Below are 22,481 nucleotides of genomic sequence, written 5' to 3'. Positions count from 1 at the left end.
GGGTGATGTACAGAGGGGTTACAGTTACATATGTAAGGCAGTGAATACATAATTACCCCTTCCTTTGTTCTTCTCCACTCTCCCTTCCCCACAATGCCCCCTCCCAAAGTGTAAAGTTCATTTACTGTAGTTATGGAGATGGGAGGGAAGGGATGGTAGGGGGGAAACAAAGGAGGAGGCAACAATGCTTGATAAGAAATGTACTCATTACCTTGCTCATGTGATTGTAACCCCTCTGTACAATATTTTCACAATAAAAAAACTTATTTAAAAAAATAAATTAAAAAAATAAAACTCCAAATTCAGGTATTCATTTTCAAAAGATTCAATGTTTTTGTGCTGAGTATCTCTATCTGTTAACAAGAATTTAAATTCATATTTGGAAAGTAACTGGCCTGTGCATAAAGACTGAAAATGTTCTGACTTAGAAAACACACAGCCAAAATCTCACTCCAAGAATATCTGACTTGTGGGGCTGGGAAGGTGGCTCAGTGGAAGAGCGCTTGCCTTGCATGCATGAGACCCTGGGTTCGATTCCTCAGCACCACATAAGCAAAAAGAAAAAAGCCAGAAGTGGCTCTGTGGCTCAAGTGGTAGAGCGCTAGCCTTGAGCTGAAGAGCTAAGGGACAGCACCCAGGTCCAGAGTTCAGGCCCCACGACAGGACCCAAAAAAAAAAAGAATATCTGACTTGAAACCAGCAGTGTTACTTTAACTGGGATATACTGCTAAATGATACATTCTAACTTTGAAATGAATTCAAATTTATTTAAAGTAAAACCCTAGAAACACATCTGTGATGTGATGTGAATAATGAAACTGAAAAAATACACTAATGAATTTAAACCTAAAAGAAGCAAAAAAAAAAAAAAAAAAAAGTAGGGCACTGGTGGCTCACACTGGTAATCCTAGTTTCTCAAGAAGATAGTATGTGATGATTGAGGTTCAAAGCTAGCCTGGGCAGAAAAATCTATGAGATTCTATCTTCAATTAACCAGCAAAAAAGCCAGACTGGGAGGTATGGCTCAAGTGGTAGAATGCGGAGAGCACATACAAAATCTAAGTGAGAAGTAAACAGTATGGTGGTGAGGTGATTCTAAAGTGACTCTGGAGCCTGGGAGGTGTCTCTCAATTCTAAATTCACCAGTCAGTTTCCCTAAAATGTACCTGGAAGAAAATCACATCTTTGGCAAAAAAAAAAAAAAAAAAAAAGAAAAGAAAAGAAAGATGATAGATGACAGATCCATTGTCACAGAAGACGAGAAAGCTAGAATCAAGACTAAGAATTTGTAAGAGTTCTAGGAATTAAAAAAAAAAAAAAAAAACAAGCCTAAAAGGAGGTGATATATCAGTTTGAAATCAGCTTGAGCGCTATAGCAAGACTCTTGTCTCCAAAACAATAAATAAATAAATAAAAACATACACATTTAATCCCTATCAGGCAATAAAAATCAAGAACCTTGTCCATTATATGAAGAATCAAAGAAAAACAAACATTCTCATTTTCAGCTGAATGAGAACAGATTTATAGTAGGGCTGTCATAACAAAGAATTACCAACTGAACGGCTGAAAAGAACAAAAATTTATTTTCATATAGTTCCAGAGACTAGAATTTAGAAACAAGGTGCTAATCGGGCCTTCCTTCTTCCTACTTATATGTGTTTACAAACAAGCCTTGCATTCCCTGGCTCTCAGCTGCAACACTCCAACCTCTGGCCCATCTTCCCAGGTATCTCCACCTCTGTGGAGAGGGCCACCCTTATCAACTATGACTTCAACTTCAGCTGGTGATGGCAGTAGAGACCTACTTCCACATTCACATGCACAGGAACTGGAGGTTAGGGTTTCTGCAGATGTTTTGTCAACCTCCAACAAAGCTTATGCTTCCTATTTCATTGAGAAACTAGGAAGTCAAGACCTTCCACTTACCTCCTGTAGGTATACACAAATACAATCTACACACAAAACATAATACTGCTATGTATTAGTTGTTATTATTGTCTTTTCAAGTTTATCTTCAAATCTTGTCTTCTCCTTATAAAAAATAACTGGAGAATCTGATAAATACATTTTTCTCTCTTTTAAGAGCTTTTTTTAGGAGTTGAGGATCGAACCCAGGGTCCCAGACATGCTAGGTAAATGCTTTACCACTGTTAGTACCAACCTGTATATATTTTTCTCCTATGAATATTCAAATAGCACAAGCTGAAAAGTTGTTGGAATAACTTGGAAATATACCATGATTACAATGTGAGCTATACTCAATTTTTGGAAACAAAACCTCCTTTTACAGTTAAAAAGCATAGTTTCTGAAAATGGTTTAAATTCCATTGATAGACATAAAATAATTCTGATACTCAATCTCAATTGTGAAAGCTGTTGTGCTATGGCCATGAATTTTCATCTCAAGTTTATTTTGCTATGTAGACATGTGTCTAATAAAAAAAAGATGCTGCATAAACCATCATTTGAGTTTGAATGTGCTTCTGTTTTAGGCTGAGGCATAAATGTTATTTCTGGCTGTGTCCTTCATATTTAGTTCCTCTTACAACAAATGGAAAGCTCTTAATTGTACCTAAGGGAATAGTTAATCCACAGTGGACATGTGGTGGACAAAAGCTAAGTATAGTAAATGAAATAAAATTATAAATGGTAAACATATGATTGCCTACAAGAGATTGATCCATTTTGTGTGAAGTATAATTCTTTTTTGGCATGTTGATATCATATGTATATATATAAAAATTTTATTAAAAGATGTGCCCTTAAGTTACACTTGAAAACTCTCTCTCTCTCTCTCTTTTTTTAACTGTAGTTAAGGTTCAAAATGTGACTCTGAGGCCAACAATAGAAATGATCTCACATTTGTGGAAAGTGACTGCTCTTTTGATTGGGGGCAGTTAATTAGCATTAACCCGGAACGGCTCTTGGACTTTCTGGATTTGAGCATTATATATGGCTGCACTGCTCCAGCAAAAGGTTAAGTATTAATGGAAAATGGTCACAGCCCTTTTACTTAAAGAAAACATGTTACTTGTAAGTTTTCTTTTGATTTTACTTTTACAGTTACATTGAATGTCTTCATTCATTTAGCCATCCATAAAGCAAATATTGTTGCACATGCAATGGATAATAAGTCTTTTTAAGACTACTTGTGTGGTACGTCACAGACCATTAACTACAAGTAACCACCTGACTTGAGGGGAGCCTGGAAGCATCATTATAGTGAAGTAAGCTTCTATTTAGGTATCATTGTAACACACTGATTTATAGAAATGTCAGATTGCTACTGTGAAAATATGTTCTCATTATCATTTAGGGACTGGTAGCGATTAACTGCTGTAGACTGTAAAAGAGATATATTGCTAACAATAGAAAAATAAGAATACTATTGTGGTCTGCATTTTGTCCACTGATTACTTTTAAAGAATTATTAGATAATTCATTAAGCTAAATTAGGTGATTTTTAGAATGCTTTTTATATATGTATTAAAGGCATATGCTAAGTTTTCCATCATTTAAAATATCTTTAAGCAGTATAAAAAAGGAACATCAAACACAAGCAGCGGGGCAATGATGGCTCCCGCCTGCAGTGCGTGCTAGCTACTCAGGAGGCTGAGATCTGAGGATCCTTTGAAGCCATCCTGGGCAGGAAAGCCCATGAGACTCTTACCTCCAATTAACCACCAGAAAACCAAACTGGTTCTGTGGTTCCAAGTGGTTGAGAGCTAGCCTTGTTCAAACAAGAGCTCAGGGACAGAGACCAGGCCCAGAGTTCAAGCCCCACAACCAGAAGAAGAAAAAAAAGAATCAATGCATAAAGCACTAAATTCTGTGAGTGCATGAACGTACTTCATGAATCTTGCCTTCCAAAAACTCAGTACTATTGAGGAAGCTTATAGCGTGACACATTCACAGATCTAGAGTCCTTTTTATACATCTTTATCTCCAAAGAACTCATTCTAGAGTTTCCTAAAATAGGAGCTCCACCTTTGGTATTTTGGTGTTGTTTTCATGTTACTAGCAGGTTAGAAAACCTAAACAAATGAAAAATATTACAGCCTATGTCATTTTGCTAGGACACTCTAGCAAAGTACATTAGATTAAGTGGTTTAAGCAACATAAATGTATTTCCACACAGTTCCAAGATCAGTGTTCAGGTAGTGGGGTTGGTTTCCTTGTGAGGCCTCTCTGGCCTCAGATGACTGGCTTCTACCTTTGTCCTCATGTTGTCATTCTACCATGCATATCTGTATCCTAATTTCTTACAAGGACATGAGCATGACTTCATTTTACCCTAATTTCCTCTTTAAAGCCCCATCTTCAAATATATTCACCTTTAAAAGTACTAGGTAGGGCTGGGAAGGTGGCTCAGTGGTAGAGTGCTTGCCTTGCATGCATAAGGCCCTGCGTTCAATTCTTCAGCATCACATAAGCAGAAAAATCCAGAAATGGCACTGTGGCTCATGTGGTAGAGCACTAGCCTTGAGCTGAAGAGCTGAGGGACAGCGCCCAGGCCCAGAGTTCAAGCCACACAACTGGCAAAAAAAAAAAAAAAAGAAAGAAAGAAAGAAAAAATAAATAAATTCTAGGTGTAAGTATGTCAACATATGAACTGGGGTAGGGGAAATGTATAGAACAAAACTCAGATCTTAACAGAGCCACTGTAATTTAATGTATTATAAATAAATCTCCCTGGATACTGGTGGCTCATGCCTGCATTCCTAGCTACACAGGAGGCTGAAATCTAAGGATCCTAGTTTGAAGCCAGCCTGGGAAGGAAAGCCCATGAGACTCTTATCTCCAATTAACCACCAAAAAAAAACAGAAGTGGAGTCATGGCTCAAAGTGCTGCTAGCCTTGAGCACAAAAGCTAAAGGACAGTGTCCAGGATCTGAGTTCAAGCCCGTGACAAGAAACAAGAAAGCAAAAAAGTAAGCAAGGAAGCAAGCAAGCAAACAAGCAAGAAAGAAAGATGAGTTCTATGTTGCTTTGTATGTCCCTCCCCCATGGTATAACCCCTACTCTACTTTTTCTATATTTGATGTCGGTATAATTTGTGGAGGGGAAGGGCAAAAACAAATCATTTAACTAGGGATACAGGTGGACCCATTGCAACAATGAGATATACAAGTCGTTATTTCGAAAAACAAACTTTACAACTTTGGTGGGGGAGGGAGGATCAGGTGGGGAGAGGTGGGGGGAGGATGGGAAGGGATGGGAAGGGGAAACAAAGGAGGAGGCAACAATGCTTGATAAGAAATGTACTCGTTATCTTGCCCATGTAATTTTAACTCCTCTGTACGGTATTCTCACAACAACAACAAAAAAAATTAATTAAAATTTAAATTTAAAAAAAGAGATTCCATAGAATCATAGAATAAATCTTCTAACTTATTATTTACTAATGAGGAAACCAAAATTGGAGTCCTTTGAGAGTATGAAAAATAAGAGTTTACCTGAACTTTAAATATTTATCATATAAAAATATAAACTTCATGTGATTAGCCATATTAAATATTTAAGTACCTTTTTTACTATCAGTAGGATAAAATGCATACAGCATGCAAATTAAGAAAACATCTAAACAAGATGACCCCCCTTAAAAAAAAAGAAAGCCAAAAGAAAAGCGAATGTGTGACTTACAGAAATACTTCATACAATGTTTAGAAGCAGATTTTATATGATAAATCTATCCCCCCCTTTTTTTTACTGAATATTGTAGGTTTAATTACCAAATCTTGGTTATTTTAGCGCTTCGTGAAACAATCTGTTTCTTCTAATACTTTTTCTCAAATCTAATTTAAAAAAAATAAGAAAAATCACCTTTTTGAAAGATAACAGCACAAAGTTAGTATTCAAGAAGCAATTTGCCACACAAAAAAAGTAGCAGTATTTTATTATCCTTAAGTAGTTGGGGTTTCAGTACATGTCAGTTTATGACTACAATGTATCTTGATCAACATTACCCCTTTTACCATTCCCCCCATTTCTCCCAGCCCTACCCATCCCCTCAACTTTCCTAGTTCCATTTTCACCTATGTGCATAGAATATTATAACTGCATGTACCCACTCTTCCTGTCTATTCCCTTCCCCTTGACCCCAACCCCACCCTCCTCAAGTTCCAGATTCTTGGTATTCATTTTGTTAGACAGTTGTTCAAAGCAGTTTCACCATTGGAATTTTCTTGTGTATACCATAGTTTAAGTAATATGTTTATGTGTGTCTACGCATATGACCTTGTATATGTTTACATGTACATTTAAAAATTAGATTTCCACATGTACAAGGAAACTTGTATACTTTGCCTCTTTAGACCTGGCAGTTCACTTAACATATTTTTTCCAGATCCATCCATTTTTTGATAAGAAGTTAAATCAGTATTACTATAATCTGTAAACTTCTTAATTTAAAAAATCTCTTAATTTTTTTCTATTGCTCAAGTAGATTGTCCTGGAGAATTATTTCAGATGCAAAGGCACTCGGGGCACATTTGATATGCTTGATCAGGTATGTTTTGTACCACAAATAATAATGTTTGAGTGTATGATATTAACTTGTATTAGTATATGCTTCCTAAGTAGAAAGAAAAAAAGCCAGACACAGTGGCTCAAGTCTGTACTTTGAGCTACTTGGAAGATGGAAACCAGGAGATCATGGTTGGAGGCCAGCAGAGCCTAAAAATTTGTGAGACTTTATCTAAACCAATGGCTGGCTGCTATTCCAAACTACAGGGAAAGCACAATGGCTAGGCACAGTGGCACACAACTGCCATCCTAGTCTCACAAGCAGACCCAAGTAAGAGAATCACAGTCCAGGCTGGCCTCAGACATAAAGCAAAACCTTACCTCAAAAATACAAGATGAGCACCAGTAGCTCATGCCTGTAATACTTACTACACAGGAGGCTGAAAAGTGAAGCTCATACTTCAAAGCATGCCCAGGCAGAAAAGTCCATGAGACTCTTATCTCCAATTAGCCAACAAAAACCTGAAAGTGGAAATGTAACTCAAGTGGTAGAGCACTAGCCTTGAGAAAAAATGGTAAGGTAAACCATGCAACCTTTGTTTCTCTGGGTATGGCTTATTTCACTTAATATAATTTCCTTGTGAATGGTACATAACATTCTTTTCAATAGATGAGTAAAAATCCATTGTGTATATAAACCACATTTCCTGTATCCATTCATCCATTAAGAGACGTCTGGACTGATTCCATATCTTGACTACAATGAATAGTGCTGCAATGAACATGGTTGTGCTTGTGGCACTGCTGTCACCTTGTTCGTGTTCTACTGGATGCCCAGGAGTGGGATTGCTGGGTCATAGGGCAGTTCTATGTTTAGTTTTGGGGGGAGCCTCCATACTGCTTTCCAGAATAGTTGAACAGCTTACATTCTTACCAACATATTAAAGTTCCTTTTTGGCTTCCCAAGTGATTACAAATGAATTAACTGAAGTATAATAGACTAGACTCTAGGGAGAGCTCAAATAGCATAATTTTTTATACTATAATCTTTTACAGATTATATTTGTTGGTCAAAGACCAACAAATTCAACAACAGGAAATGGGTACAAGCAAGAGCGAGGTGTGGCGCCAAGGAGAGAAGGGTAGACAAATGAAAGGGTGATGAGGGGAGATGCAGTCAAGAATTCACTGTATGGACCACAGAATGAAGAAAAGGGAAAGAGTACATCTAAGAGGAGTGAGAATGTTGAAGGCAATGACAATGTTCAAGAAACATAATATTTGAAATTGCCGTCTTATATGGCACCTCCTTGTACTTAAAGATATTTTTTTTAATTTAAAGCTAAAGACAGCAACTAAGCCCTGAGTTCAAGCCCCAGTACCAGCACAATTTTTTTTAATTTTTTTTAAAAATAAGGCAAAAAAAGGGCTAGCAGAGGGGCTCAAGTGATAGAGAACCTGCGTAGCAATTACAAAACACTGAGTTTGAAACCCAGTCGAAAGGCGGGGAGGGACTCAATAATATATAAAGCCAGGCACTAGTGTCTCATGCTTATAATCCTAGCTACACAGGAGACTAAGATCTGAGGATCAAGGTTCAAAGCCAGCCTGGGCAAGAAAGGCCATGAAACTCTACAATAAACCACCAGAAAATCAGAAGTGACACTGTGGTTCAAGTGGTAGAGCACTAGCCTTGAGCTGAAGGGCCGAGGGACAGCGCTCAGGCCCACAGTTCAAGCCCATGAGTGACAAAAGAAAATTAATAATAATAAATAATAATAATAATCAAAGTACTGCATTATAGTATTATTTTAATATTAACAATATTATATTTTTCCTAACTTTAAGATGCTGCAGTAATGAGATCTTTTCTTTAGTGAGTCCTATATTATAAAATTGAACATTTTAAAGGGTACAGCTTTTAATGTACTGACTGAACTGTGTACTTGCTACCACTATCTAATTCTAACATTTTTCATTATACCTGACTGTTATGTCTTCTTTGGTAAAATACATATTCAAGTACTTTGCTCATTATTAAATTAGGTTGCCTTTTATTGCCGAATTTTAAATTTTCTCTATAGGATATCAAACACAGTAGAAGCATGACATAAATAATTTCTCTTATTACTACAAATTATCTTTATTTTTTGGTAATGCCTTTAGATGGGCAAAAATTTTAACTTTATCATAAAAACAGCTTCAATGCAATTCCCAGAAATATCCAGAATGAAAAACCCATACATACCAGAAGTAATTCTTCGCAAAAAGAGACACATGGGAGATAACACAATACTGAAACTCAAAATACATTACAGAGTCATGGGAACAAAAGCAGCGCGAAATAGGCACAAAAACAGATACAAAGACCAATGGAGCAGAATAGAATGCTCAAAAATAAAACCACACCATTACAGTCATCTGACCTATAAAAAAACCAAAAACATACACTGGAGAAAAAGACAGCCTGTTCAAAAAATGGTGCTGGAAAAATTAGTTATATATATTCAAAAGACGAAAACTAGATCCCTACCTTTCATCCTGTACAAAAATCAACTCCTAAGATCTTAATAAAAGACTTGAATGCTTCAAACTACTACAGAAAAACATAGGTAAACTCTGAAAGACATACACATAGGGCTCCAACTGTCCAGAAAATAAGGAGTTATCAAATAAGACCACATCAAGTTAAAGAGTTTCTGCATGTAAAAAAAAATCACAACGATCAGTAAAGAATTAATATCCAAAATATGTATACAACACCTCAAAAGCTAAACAATAAAAGAACAAATAATCTAAATAGAGAAAGTGAAAAGATAGTTCTCAGAAAAAGAAACATAAATGGCTAATAAATAAATAAATGTTCAACATCCTTAGTCAAAAAGGAAATGAAAATTAAAACTACACTGAGTAGTACTACATTTCACTCCAGTCAGCCTGGCAGTCATCAAGAAAACAAGAAGCAAATGCTTGAGAGGATGTGAGAGAAAAGGAACACTTAAACATGATTGGCAGACTATTACTACAACCACTATGCAAGGCAGTATCTCTGCATTGCTTCAAACAAACTAAAAGTAAGTGTATCTTATGACATCGCCATACAGACCTTAGGCACCTCTGAGGGAATCTAAGTTAATATTTGGCTCATACAACCACACTCATGTTTATTAGAGCAGGTTTATTACTCACAGCAGCCAAACGAATCAGCTGGTGTGCCAATACTGATAAATGGATAAAGAAAATATAGTACATACATATGTCTATACACCATAGATATTATATGGTAATAAAGAAAAATGAAGCTGTATCATTTGCAGGAAAATGGATGAACTAAACAACACCATACTGAGCAAGATAAAACAAGCTCAAAAAGCAAATGTCTCATGTTTCTGCTCGTTTGTGGAATTTATATCTAAAAGACATAAAGACATACTTGTGCATGTGTATACATATGTGTATGTATGTATATACATAGAACTATGAGGACATGGATAACATGGGAAGGGGAGATAGAGACTGAAACTAATGGAAGGTGAATTTGAAATACATTATGTCTGTGCACAAAGATGGCATAAGGAATCTCACTGAAAACTGTTGATACGGCGTTAGAAGAGCTAGGGGGCTGAAAGAACTATAGAGGGTACTATGATTAAAGTGTACTATACACACATGTGAAGTACGATGGTGAAACCTAATGATACAATTAATATACACTAAAAAATGATTGACAAAAAATACCAGTTGAGGGTAGAGGTAGGGAGTGAATGAGGAGGAATTTGGTCGATGTATTTTATATGCATATGAAAATAAAAAAATGAAACTTGTTGAAATTATTCTAAGAAGTGGGAGAGAGATGAGGGAGAGTAATGGATGGAGTTAGTTTAATCAGGGTGCATTATTTTGTGGAAGTGTCATCATGAAATCCCCTTCATACTACTAATATCTGCTAATAAAAAAACTTAATAAAATATTAAATAAATAAGATTCTCAGGAATAAATTAATCAAGAAGTTAAAAGCTGGTATGTTGAAACTTTTCAAAGACACTAATGAAAAAGTCACATGGTTAAAATGTCTAAGTAGAGACATCATCCAGCATAATCTACAGATTCAATATATTTCCTCTCAAAATTTTACTGACATTTTTCACATATCAAAAAAAAGTCAGGGTTGGAGGTTTAGCTTAATGAAAAGTAAGTGTCTACCATGAGCAAGGATCATGATCTGACCTTTCCAGAATAATCACATTGTTTTTTTAAAAAAAAAAGTTTCAAAATATATATATAGATATAGACATATATAATAAGTTGTGGGGCCTGAACTCTGGGCCTGGGCACTGTCCCTCAGCTCTTCAGCTCAAGGCTAGCGCTCTACCACTTGAGCCACAGCGCCACTTCTTCTGCTTATGTAGTGCTGAGAAATCAAACCCAGGGTCTCATGCATGTAAGGCAAGCACGCTCTCTACCACTGAGCCACATTCCCAGCCCAAGTTTCAAAATATTTAGAACTAATAAGAATCTACCTAAGAATTTGTTCCAGTCAGTCTACTTGTTCACAGACCTCAGACCTTTAATAAATAATTTGGGAAATGGGAAAGTTCTCACAGACTTTTCATGTTATACCTTCTCAATCAGAAACACTGCAGTAACCGACAGATGAAAGATTAGGATGGCTCATTCAGATCTATGTTTAAAAAGCAAAAATGTTCATGTTTATAAGGCATGCCATGACCCATTCCAAGTTTAAAAAGAAAAAAAAACTAAAAGAACCCGACCCATATTCCTTATAGCTACTTCTCTTTTACAACAGCATTACCTGTGTATGTTGCATTCCTTCATTGCCTGCTATTTCCTTTATCTCTCTTTAACTAATTTTCTCTTATCTTTCACCCTCACCAGGCCAAATAATCTTCTTGCCCAGCTCACTATTAATTACTTCTACAAGGCTGAATCTAATTATAATTCTCGGTCTTTGTCTATTGATTACTCTCTTCTCCTTAAGATAGCTATGCATTTGGCTTCCCATGCACTTCAAACTAAAAACATGGGTATAGTCTAATCTTTAAATCCCCTTATTATTTTTTTTGTCAGTCATGGAGCCTGAACTTTGAGCCTGGGCGCTGTCCCTCAGCACTTTAGCTCAAGGTGAGCACTCTACCACTTGAGCTACAGCGTCACTTCCAGCTTTTTCTGCTTATGTGGTGCTGAGGAATCGAACCCAGGGCCTCATGCATGCAAGGCAAGCGCTCTACCACTGAGCCACCTTCCCAGCTCCCCCCCTTTATTTTTTTATACACATTCCTTTGATAAAATTCATATAGGCTTCTGACTTTAAATGTCACATTCTGCTGATCACATCTTCCCCTAATTTCCAGATTATTACATCCAACCTGCCTGCTAGACATTTCCACATAGATACCTGAGAAGCACAGCAAGCTTAGTATGTCAAAAACTAAACTTTTGATCCTAAATTTATTCCTCCCACATTCTTCTCATCTCAGTGAACTGAACTTCAGCCTTTCAAGATGATAATATGGGCTTTTTTTGGTCTTCTCCTCAACCAATCTATCACAAAATTTAAAACCGCAAAAGCCAACTACTTTCATTGTATTCACCCTGTTCCATGGCACCATTATTTCTCACCTGGATGATAGCAATGCCTCCTATTTGGTCCTCCAGCTTCTATTCTTGCTCACCATAACATAACACCAAAACAAGAGCTATACCAATCCTTTTCGAATATAAGTTAACTTACTTCACTTTACTCAAACCCTCAGTGGCTTTCCATTTCACTCAATGTAAAAACCAAAGCCCTTGAATAGGCTACAAAATCCTTCTTAATCCGTCCTCTTCCTAAATCCTTCCCTCTTTATATCTTTAATTTCATCTGCTATTCAAGTCACTATTCTCTCTCCTTCCCTGCCTTTCTTTTTCTACCTTTCTTCTCTTCCACTTCCCCTTTCCCTCCCCCTTTACCTCAGTGCTCAGATGCCACCTCTCACACTCTCCCTGCCATATTTGAACTCAGTGTCTCCCAAACTTTCATTTTCGTCCTTTCCTGCTTACGCATCTCTACAATTTTTGTTATCATTTGACATGTATTTTACTTACTTCTCTACTGCCTGTCTTCCCCCATGGGAACATAGCACAATGGAGGTAGAGATTTAAAGGCTTTAATATCTCTATTTTTTTCTCTAATACCACTTTAATAGTTAATATCCAATTTATTCTAAAATTCAAAATCAGACGTTTATAATATAAAAAACAAGGTGCACTGTGCTTTCAAAACTAAAGGAAATAAAGTACAAAAGCAATATCTTTACAATAAAAAATTTAAATAATAAAAAGCTTTAATATTTCTTAGGCTAAGTAAATTATGACACTGTCAGTATGGTTTGAGGTACACTACCTAAAAAAGTAACTATGAAAGAACAAAATAACATCAGGGCAGCAACTATTCATGAAAAGAATGATTAATGCTATAAAACAGCACTCACCATATGTTTTCTCCCCCAAGAGTTGTCAATCACACCAGCCTGAAGCAGCTGCATCTCACTGGGAGACATATTTCTCACCCAGATAAACTTAAAATGCTACCAACATGCCCTGAAGGTATTGTAGGAGTGTAAATTTAATGTAAGAGAACACTTTTGTGTGTGTATATCTTTCTCATTCCAGTGAGAATATAGCTATAGCTCTATTTGGAAAAGTTACAGGTCAAAATTAAGGAAGTAAAGAAGCAGCAGTATTAGCAATATTGACAGAAATACAAGGATCATGTGGAAAAACAAAAACAAAAAAACATTGGAGTCTGATGCTTTGGGATTACTACAAAAAATAAGCAAATAAGAAGAAAAGCATTCTAAGAAATAAGGGAAGGGAAAAAATGCTTTGGTTTATGATGTATAAAGAGAATAAACTTTCCAAATCTTCAAATAATTGTTCATGTTTTATAAATTATAGTCTACTCTCGTATGTGATACATTTTATGGGAGCTGATATAAATCTTTTGATAAGAAATGTAACCTACTTAATTGTTTCACACTTCTACTCTCTAGATAAAATAAGAATTGTTGAAGATTCAGACTCTCTGCATAGATAAATAGTTATGCAAATTTGTTGCTTTCAAAACTGACATATAACCTCTTCTTGTACTGTTCTATTCCTAGAAGAAAAAAACTGGTCCTTTAAAAGCCTTGTGATAGTTTTACTGAGGGCATCAGTAAAATTTTCAACTTGAAATTTACTTGTAGATTTCCACAGAGTTTAGGGAACACAACTTACAGGGTACATTAAAATGTAACCTTTAAACTTCCCAATGTAAAACATCACTTCCTTGGCAGAGATAGTACTCCAAGAACAATCCATCACTGCTAGGAAGAATATACACTCAACATGGTTAATTAGTGCTGATGCACTCTTCTCTATACCCTCATCTGTCATGAAGATTGTTTACAAAGCTGAGTTATTAGTCTTTATTTGGGAAAGGATCTGGTTAATATCTTTAAGAGCAGAAATCATTCATCCATCCACTCTATAGTGGAGCATGATAATTCCTACCCCCAATGCAAGTTACTGATAACCACTACCCCTCCACTAACTAAGAAGCTATAAATCAGGACCAGGGCAGCTCCTATGCAACCCCTGTTAATTCTGTTTATAATCTATCCAACTAAGAATGTTAGTGAGTCAAAGAAGAAACCAGCTGATGGATCAGATAGTAGAAAAGTCTAACAGATTAAAGATAGAAAACAACAAAATGATAAATTAAAATACCATGTGGTTATAAAACACAGTGAATTTAATATTTATCTTTAAAATTTTAACATTTCTAAATTTTCAACTGAAACACTAAAGAACAATTAAAACTATCCTTAGCTGTGAATCATAAGATTTTAATTAAACATAAAAATTAAAACCTTGTAAATATAGAAAATGTACACTTATAACATAGAAAAGACAAAAGCTAGGAGAAAAAGTAAACTTCATAAATCTTTTCTATTTATTTAACTGAAAACATGACATGAAATCTATGCTATTTATTCCAAAATGATCTAGCATTGATATAACTATGATGTCGATCCTAAGAAAATCCCCACTAATATTATTCACCAGAGTAGACTTCAGTAGAACAGCTGGCCCTGAAGACCATCTCATACAGTCCATATACCTTTGGTTCAAGAGATCCTTTTTCAATCAATAGCTGGGCATGGAGGTTGAGATAGGGAAGATGATAGTTCTAGGCCAGCCTGGACAGAAAGTTCACAGATGCTATCCCAGTAAAGTAAGTTTAGTGTGGTTACTTGTACCTGTCATCGCAGCTGTAACAGAAACCCTAAAAAAGGCACATTACAATCCAGACAAGAAGCAAGACTCCATCTCAAAAATAAGTACAAAAAGGGGTTGAGGCATGGTTCAGCAGTAGCGTACTTGCCTAGCAAGCTCAAGGTCCTAAGTCCACTGTTAAGTGAAAAAACTACATTAATAAATGAAGTACCTCTCAATCCAGAGTCCATGATCTGAACTACTACTCAGTACTTTATTTAATACCTTCCATTGTAAAAAGAAATACCACTCAGTGGTATTTTCAAAACAAAATGTAGGCTAAAACAGTTTCAACTGCTGAACACATTTAATCATTGTATACTGAAATAATGAATGCTCTAATTATCAAACATTGTGTCCAGGCCATTAAAGCAAGTATCTTCATCTACTGGTCACTTCAGTAATTTACTCTAGTTCTTATTGCTATTTAAACATAATCCACAATTCACCTTTGTATCCCAACTATCCACTATTTGTAGGCCAAGTTTCTTGAGTTTAATATTTTTAATAAAAAGCAAGTGACCTTATAACATCAATTTTAAAGTCATAGTCTGCAACAAATTCACACATACACTTTCCTACCAACTAACACTTGAGGTACTACTATTAGTATTTTCAGAGTACACATACTCCTTTCAATATATGCCTTCGAGTTAAGTTGCAAAGAAGAAAGCACAAAGATGAATTTAAAACCACATCTAACAGAAGATGGCCTCATTTAGATAATCAGCAGTTAGATAATAACCTACCTTCTGGTGTCCTACTATCTTGTATCTCTTGCTTTGCCAATTTCAAGTCTTAAAGAATGTTATTGCTTTTTAATTAAATTATATCATCCCTTAAAAAAAAGAATGTGTAGTTCTACTATTATAACATCAGTTTGGAAACCAAAGTTGTAAAGTACTCAGGAGACTCAGAGTTAAAGCCTTAATAAGCTTAACTGAAGACGGATCTCTCATTACATGATGACATGAAATTGGGCCAGAGACAGATTTTGCAGTAAATAACATCCACGAACATTTGTTCATCTATAACTTCTTCATTTCCTATATACGACATGCTATAACTGCTTAGTGTTATATACACTTTATCAAGTAGCTAAGTCAAAAGTGATTTTTAAAAAAACATTTTTTAGCTCCTTTATCGAAAATTAGATGACTATAGGTCTATAGATTCATTTCTGAGTTTTCAATTCTATTCCACTGGTCCTGAAGTCTGTTCTTGTGCCAGTACCAAACTGTTTTGATTACTATGGCTTTGTAGTAGAGTTTGAAATTTGGTATTGATATTCCTCCAGCACTGTTCTTTCTGTTAAGGATCGTTATGCTACTCGGGGTCCTTTATTGTTCCATATGAATTTTTGGATTGCCTCTTCTATTTCCTTGAAGAATGAGGTTGGAATATTGATAGGTATCGCACTGAATTTGTAGATAGCCTTGGGAAGTATTGCCATTTTCATGATGTTGATCCTTCCAATCCAGGAGCATGGGAGGTTTTGCCAATTTCTAAGTTCTGTTTTGATATCTTTTTTCAGGTTTTTAAAGTTTTCACCATAGAGATCCTTCACTTCTTTGGTTAATTCCTAGGTATTTTATTTTTTATGAGGCTATTACAAATGGAGTTGCTTTCCTAATTTCAGCCACGCTTTTCTCATTGTTGGCATACAGAAAAGCCATTGATTTTTGAGGGTTAATTTTATACCCTGCTACTTTGCCAAAGTTTTGAATCAGCTTGAGTAACTTGGGAGTGGAGTCCGTGGGAATCTTTAAATACAAAATCATGTCATCTGCAAAGAGGGAGAGTTTTACTTCATCTTTCCCTATTCGGATCCCTTTTATGTTTGCATCTTGTCTTATTGCTGTAGCTAAGCATTCTAATACTAAATTGAAGAGAAGTGGAGAGAGTGACATCCTTGTCTCATTCCTGAGTTAAGAGTAAATGGCTTTAGTTTTTCACCATTAAGTATAATGCTGGCTGTAGGTTTGTCATATACAGCCTTTATTGTATTGAGGAATGTTCCATGGATTCCTAATTTTTCCAGAACCTTCATCATAAAGGGGTGTTGGATGGAAGAAAGACAGCCTCTTCAGTAAATGGTGCTGGCAAAATTGGTTAACTACTTGCAGAAAACTAAAGCTAGATCTTTATATATCACCCTGCACAAGAATCAACTCCAAATAGATCAAAGACCTGGGAGTCAAAGCAGACACTCTGAAAACATTACAGGATGGAATAGGAGAAACCCTGGGTCTCCTTGGTACAGTCCGAAATTTTCTTAAAAGAGACCCAGAAACACAACAAATCAAAGAAAGGTTGGACAAATGGGATTGCATGAAATTGCAGAGCTTCTGCATGGCAAAGGACATAGCTAGAAATATCAATAGAAAGCCCACAGATTGGGAGAAGATCTTCACTAGCCATACAATGGACAAGGGTCTCATATCTAAAATATACCTGGAACTCAAAAAATTAAATCCCCCAACAACAAATCCTCAAAGAAACAACTGCCCAATAAATAAGTGGGCTAAAGACTTAAAGAGAAACTTCTCTGAAGAGGAAAGGATGGCCAATAGACACATGAAGAAATGCTCAACCTCCCTAGCCATAAAAGAAAAGCAAATCAAAACAACACTGAGATACCACCTCACCCCAGTTAGAATGGCTATAATCAAAATCTCTAATAACAACTCATGCTGGAGGGGATATAGACAGAAGGGAACCTTACTGCATTGTTGGTAGGAGTGTAAACTTGTTCAACAACTTTGGAAAGTAGTATGGAGGTTCCTCAAAAGAATCCACATAGAGCTCCCCTATGACACAGCAATCCCACTTTTGGGCATTTACCTAAATGATCACAAACAAGATCATACTAAAGCTACCAGCACAACTATGTTTATTGCAACATTATTTACCATAGCTAAGATATGGAACCAACCCAGATGCCCCTCAGTAGATGAATGGATCAAGAAAATGTGATACACACACACACACACACACACACACACACACACACACACACACACACACACACACACACACACACACACACACACACACACACACACACACACACACACACACACACACACACAATGGAATTCTATGCCTCCATCAGAATGACATTGTCCCATTTGTTAGGGAATGGAAAGACTTGGAAAAAATTATATTAAGTGAAGTAAGCCAGGCCCAAACAAACATAGATCCCATGGTTTACCGTATACTGCAATAACTAGTATATGTCTGAGACAAGCAGAAACAGTCAGATAAATTGATGTTAGGTGAAATGAACCCCAAGATAAGGATTCAAATGGTTTTTCTTTCTTGCAATTGTTTCTAACATATTTATAAAATTTTTTTGTTGCTTTGTATGTCCCTCCTCCACGGTATAACCCCTGCTTTCACTGTATTTGATGTTGGTATAATTTGTGGAGGGGAAGGGAAAAAACAAATCATTTAAATAGGGATACAGGTGGACCTATTGCAACAATGAGATGTACAAGTCATCATGTTGAAAAACAAACTTTACAACTTTGGTAAGGGGAGGGGGAGATGGGGAGGGATGGGAAGGGGAAACAAAGGAGGAGGCAACAATGCTTGAGAAGAAATGTACTCATTACCTTGCCCATGTAACTGTAACCCTTCTGTACGGTATTTTCACAATTAAAAAAAAAAGTCAGCAATCAACAAGAAACTAAAAAAAAAGTGATAAAACATGACTTTTATCCTAATTTTCAAACACAGCACTATTATTTTTCTGCAAAATTCAAATAACTTGAATATGTAACTTAAGTACCACTAGACTATTATCTCAGATGGTGGTTAGAGTATATTCTGAAAAGAGGAAAATAAATCTCAATTCCTCTGCTGCCTGCCTCTATTAGTCCCCTTCAGGTGACTGGAACCCTCCAATAAAACATAAATTTTACTGTAAGTCAGGGCATTGATAATATGACAACTGACTAAGAAGTTATCTCCTGAAATGTGAAGCTGCACACAGAACCTAAACTCATCAGAACCTGTCATTTCTAAATATTTCAATGAACTAAAAAGCAGCTGCTTCAGTCAAAGAGAATTACTTACAAAACACATGAAGAAAATTTAGCAAAACTATAAAACACTATAATTTCTACCCACATCATATTATTTTGTAATATATAATACTGTTCTCTAGAAAATAAATGGCGTTAGTATTTTTGATTCTCTGAAGAAATAGTATTCACACCTGTTTTGCAATGGTTTTAAATTAAGGCTTAGATTTACTAATGCTCACCTAAGTGTGTAAAACACATAATGCATAAATCTTGGTTTTTCCTTCAGAAAACATTCCCAAACATAGTAGAAAAAAATGAACTGTATTTTTCAACATCTTTGGAGAAGATAATTATTTTGGATAATATATGGATATTGATTTAACAAGCCTGTAGTCAGAAAAAACTTCATGATCTAATCGTCCATGTAGCCAGGCACCAGTGGCTTATGCCTGTAATCCTAGCTGCTCAGGAGGCTGAGATCTGAGGATCAAGGTTTGAAGCCAGCCCAGGCAGGAAAGTCTGTGAGACTCTTATCTCCAATTAACCACCAGAAAACTGGAAGTGGAGTGGTAGCTCAAAGTGGCAGAGTGCTAGCTTTGAGCAGAAAAACTCAGGGATGGCATACAGACCTTGAGTTCAAACCCTTCCACCAACATAGATACATACATACATACATACATACATACATCCTCTATGGTATAATTTGAACTTAATTTATCTTTGTGACTCCTAATACTATAAAGACTGTCAGGGCACATTATATCTCCAAATATTGAGCATCTTTACTAATACCTTCTCCAGATTACTGTACCAAATAGTATTCTAGTACAGAATTCAGTTTTATGTTTTTATATTCTCTCTACTATGCTCAAGAAATAGATCTCAAAAACTAACTACCCATCATTTTTATCAAGGACTGTTCATCCCCCCAATACAACACACCTTCTCAAAGAAAAATTATCCATGTTTTACAGCAAACCTCAAAAATTCAGAAAACAAAGCTTATGAGATAGGAGCATGAAACAATGGATACAGATTTCCATGCATACACTGCTTCCTTCTCAAAAATGGATCATTTAATAAAATACATCTCAAAACTTGTGGGACAAAAACGAGCTTTACAACGTCGGTGCGGGGGGGGGGTGGAAGGAATAGGATTGGGATGGGGGGGAAGGGGGAGGCTGGGAAGGGATGTGAAGGGTAAACAAAGGAGGAGGCTGCAATACTTGGTAAGAAATGTATGCATTATCCTGCCCATATAATTGTAACTCCTCTGTACAGTATGTTCACAAATAAAATAAAATAAAATTAAAAAAAAAAACTTGTGGGACAGAGCTGAAGTTTCAATGTAGTATCATAAATCTACAGCTGTGTTGCTGTTAATAGTCCATGCTGCTTCCTCAAGACCACAGGAAGCCAAAACACACACTGTCAGAACTGAACTTACCTTCACAGGAATTGGCCAAAAGCAGCAGAGCAAATACGACAGAGTAAGCATCAAAACAGTTATTGAGCAGTACAAATTCAGTGAAGGTAGGTCTTTACCATACTGTAATGCCTGAAATGGGGGTTTAATTCACATGTTTAAAAGATGTTCTCAGAAGGTGGTGTATACTAAAATGGTGTACTGTGAATTTCAAAGAATAGATATCATTTGTGAGGGGAAAACAGTCTTTAACAAGATTATTCACACCCTTCGAGTTTTTCTGCTCACTTCCAAAAAGGCTGTTTCCAAATATTCTTGGGAATATAATCTACAAACGTCTACAAATGTTTTCAGTGCAGAACACTATAACACCACAGACTTATATATTACACAACAAAATTATTTCTCACAGTTCCAGAGACTAAGAAGTCCAAGATTAAGGTGCTGGTAGATTCGATGTCTGTGGTAACCTTTTCCTGTATGAAAATGACCACCTTGTGTGCCTCCTTGACAGAAAAAGATACCATCTCTCTCTGTATGTCTTACCAGTAATTCCACTCAAGAGGTCTCCTCCACTCTCAAGAGTGAGTTTCCTGCCCAAAACAACCACCAATAATAACCATCATATTGGGGATTCCAACTTCAACATATGAATTAGGGGGTAGACACAAATGTGCAGTCCATAGCAGCAAATAACCTTTACCATACACAAATAAGTAATGATGACTTACTTTTATTGCCCACCAAAGCCACTAGTGGATGAGTTTCTGACTCTTCACTCACTTTCTTCACCACGGTATACCAATCTTCTAAATTCTCAAAGCTTTGATAATTTGTGATATCATATACCAAGAGGATCCCCTGTCACAAAAGAGTTATGAAATATCTGTCAAGTATTATTTGAAAAGATACTAATAATACTCTTTAGCAGAGCTTCAGACAGGTCAAGCAGCACAACAGTACAAAGTGAAATGTTTTATATGCAGATTGGTTTCAATTTAAATTAAGTTTCTAGCAGATAATGTGGAATGTCTACATTCACAGTAAATCTAGCAATTAAAATGCAAATGCAAGCTAAGATAAAATTTTATCAGAATCCCAAGTGGTTTCTCAATGACTTCTGAAAAGAAAGCTACAAGGTCTATAATCCTGCCTCTTACTCAAGGTCAAACATTAAACTTTTTAGTAATGGACCATCTGCTGTTAATCTTTTAAAATACTTTACCAAAATGGATATTCCTTGACATCCTTGACAATTTCAGTGTTTCACACAATTTTTTTAATGAAACATTAGCTTCCTTCTTTGATGCTCAGTGCATTTGGAGAACTTGAGACTGTTCGTCTTATTATAACCCTTCATATTCTTGAAGATAGTTAAGTAACTCCCTTACCGTCTGCTTTCCAGAGTAAACAAACTCAATTTCTTAAACTTGTCTCAAAGGAGCTATTTTCTCTCCTTTAATCATAGTTGTTGATTCTTCTCAAGACACAGTACATATAGTTTTCTGACATCCTCTTTAAAATGAGCAATGTAAAACTGGACATGATACCATAATAAGAGTGCGAGCAAAGCCAAATATAACAAAAGGATTGCTTCCTGCCTCTTATATATCATATTACTTTTAATTTATCCCATTATTTTGTGGGGAAAGAATGAGAAATAGATGCATACAGAAAAATATGAGTACTACATTCTTGATTCTCATACAGCTTAGGATCAGACAATACAGAGTTTGAGATATAGTGTAAGTCTGGACTATAATAACATTTACTTCTACTGCTTAGGTTGTAATAATAATCAACTATTTCTGTACCTCTATGTATCAAACACATATCTAGGTTGTTTCACTTATTCTCCTAACATTCACAAGAGGCTGGCATAATTATTTCCATCTTACTGAAAAAGTGGTAACAGTTGAAGGCTTAGCATCTTCATATGCAAGGTCCTAAGTTTAAGACCCAGTACTGCCCCCCACCCCCCGCACCGCCACAAAAAAGAAGTTGTAACAGCTGAAGTTACACAGCTGGATAAGTGATTGATCCAGGACTTGAGTAACAGACTAAGTAACTAAAAAGGTCTCTGCCAACTACACAACATGCACTGTGTTAGATGCTAGGGATGGAAGTTCTAATTAAACCACATTCTTTCTGATGGACTTTTTAGAACTCCATTGTGTATATATACCACATTTTCTTGATCCATTCATCTACTGAGGGGCATCTGGGTTGGTTCC

The 22,481-nt window shown here is 36.1% G+C and overlaps 1 protein-coding gene across 3 annotated transcripts in view; it reads right to left on the bottom strand.

Annotated features, from left to right (window-relative positions):
* Rab28 (RAB28, member RAS oncogene family) overlaps positions 1–22,481 on the bottom strand; it is a 66,050-nt gene that overhangs the window by 24,280 nt on the left and 19,289 nt on the right. For all 3 annotated transcript variants that reach the window (XM_070012240.1, XM_070012239.1, XM_070012241.1), the window contains exon 4: positions 20,979–21,108. In XM_070012240.1, the coding sequence (XP_069868341.1) occupies positions 20,979–21,108 (130 nt within the window). The remainder of the gene's footprint in view (positions 1–20,978; positions 21,109–22,481) is intronic.

The sequence above is a fragment of the Dipodomys merriami genome, unplaced genomic scaffold (assembly GCF_024711535.1).
Source record: "Dipodomys merriami isolate MVZ:Mamm:240054 unplaced genomic scaffold, mDipMer1.0.p SCAF_9, whole genome shotgun sequence".
NCBI lineage: Eukaryota > Metazoa > Chordata > Mammalia > Rodentia > Heteromyidae > Dipodomys > Dipodomys merriami.
This window is presented reverse-complemented; position numbering and strand designations above follow the sequence as displayed.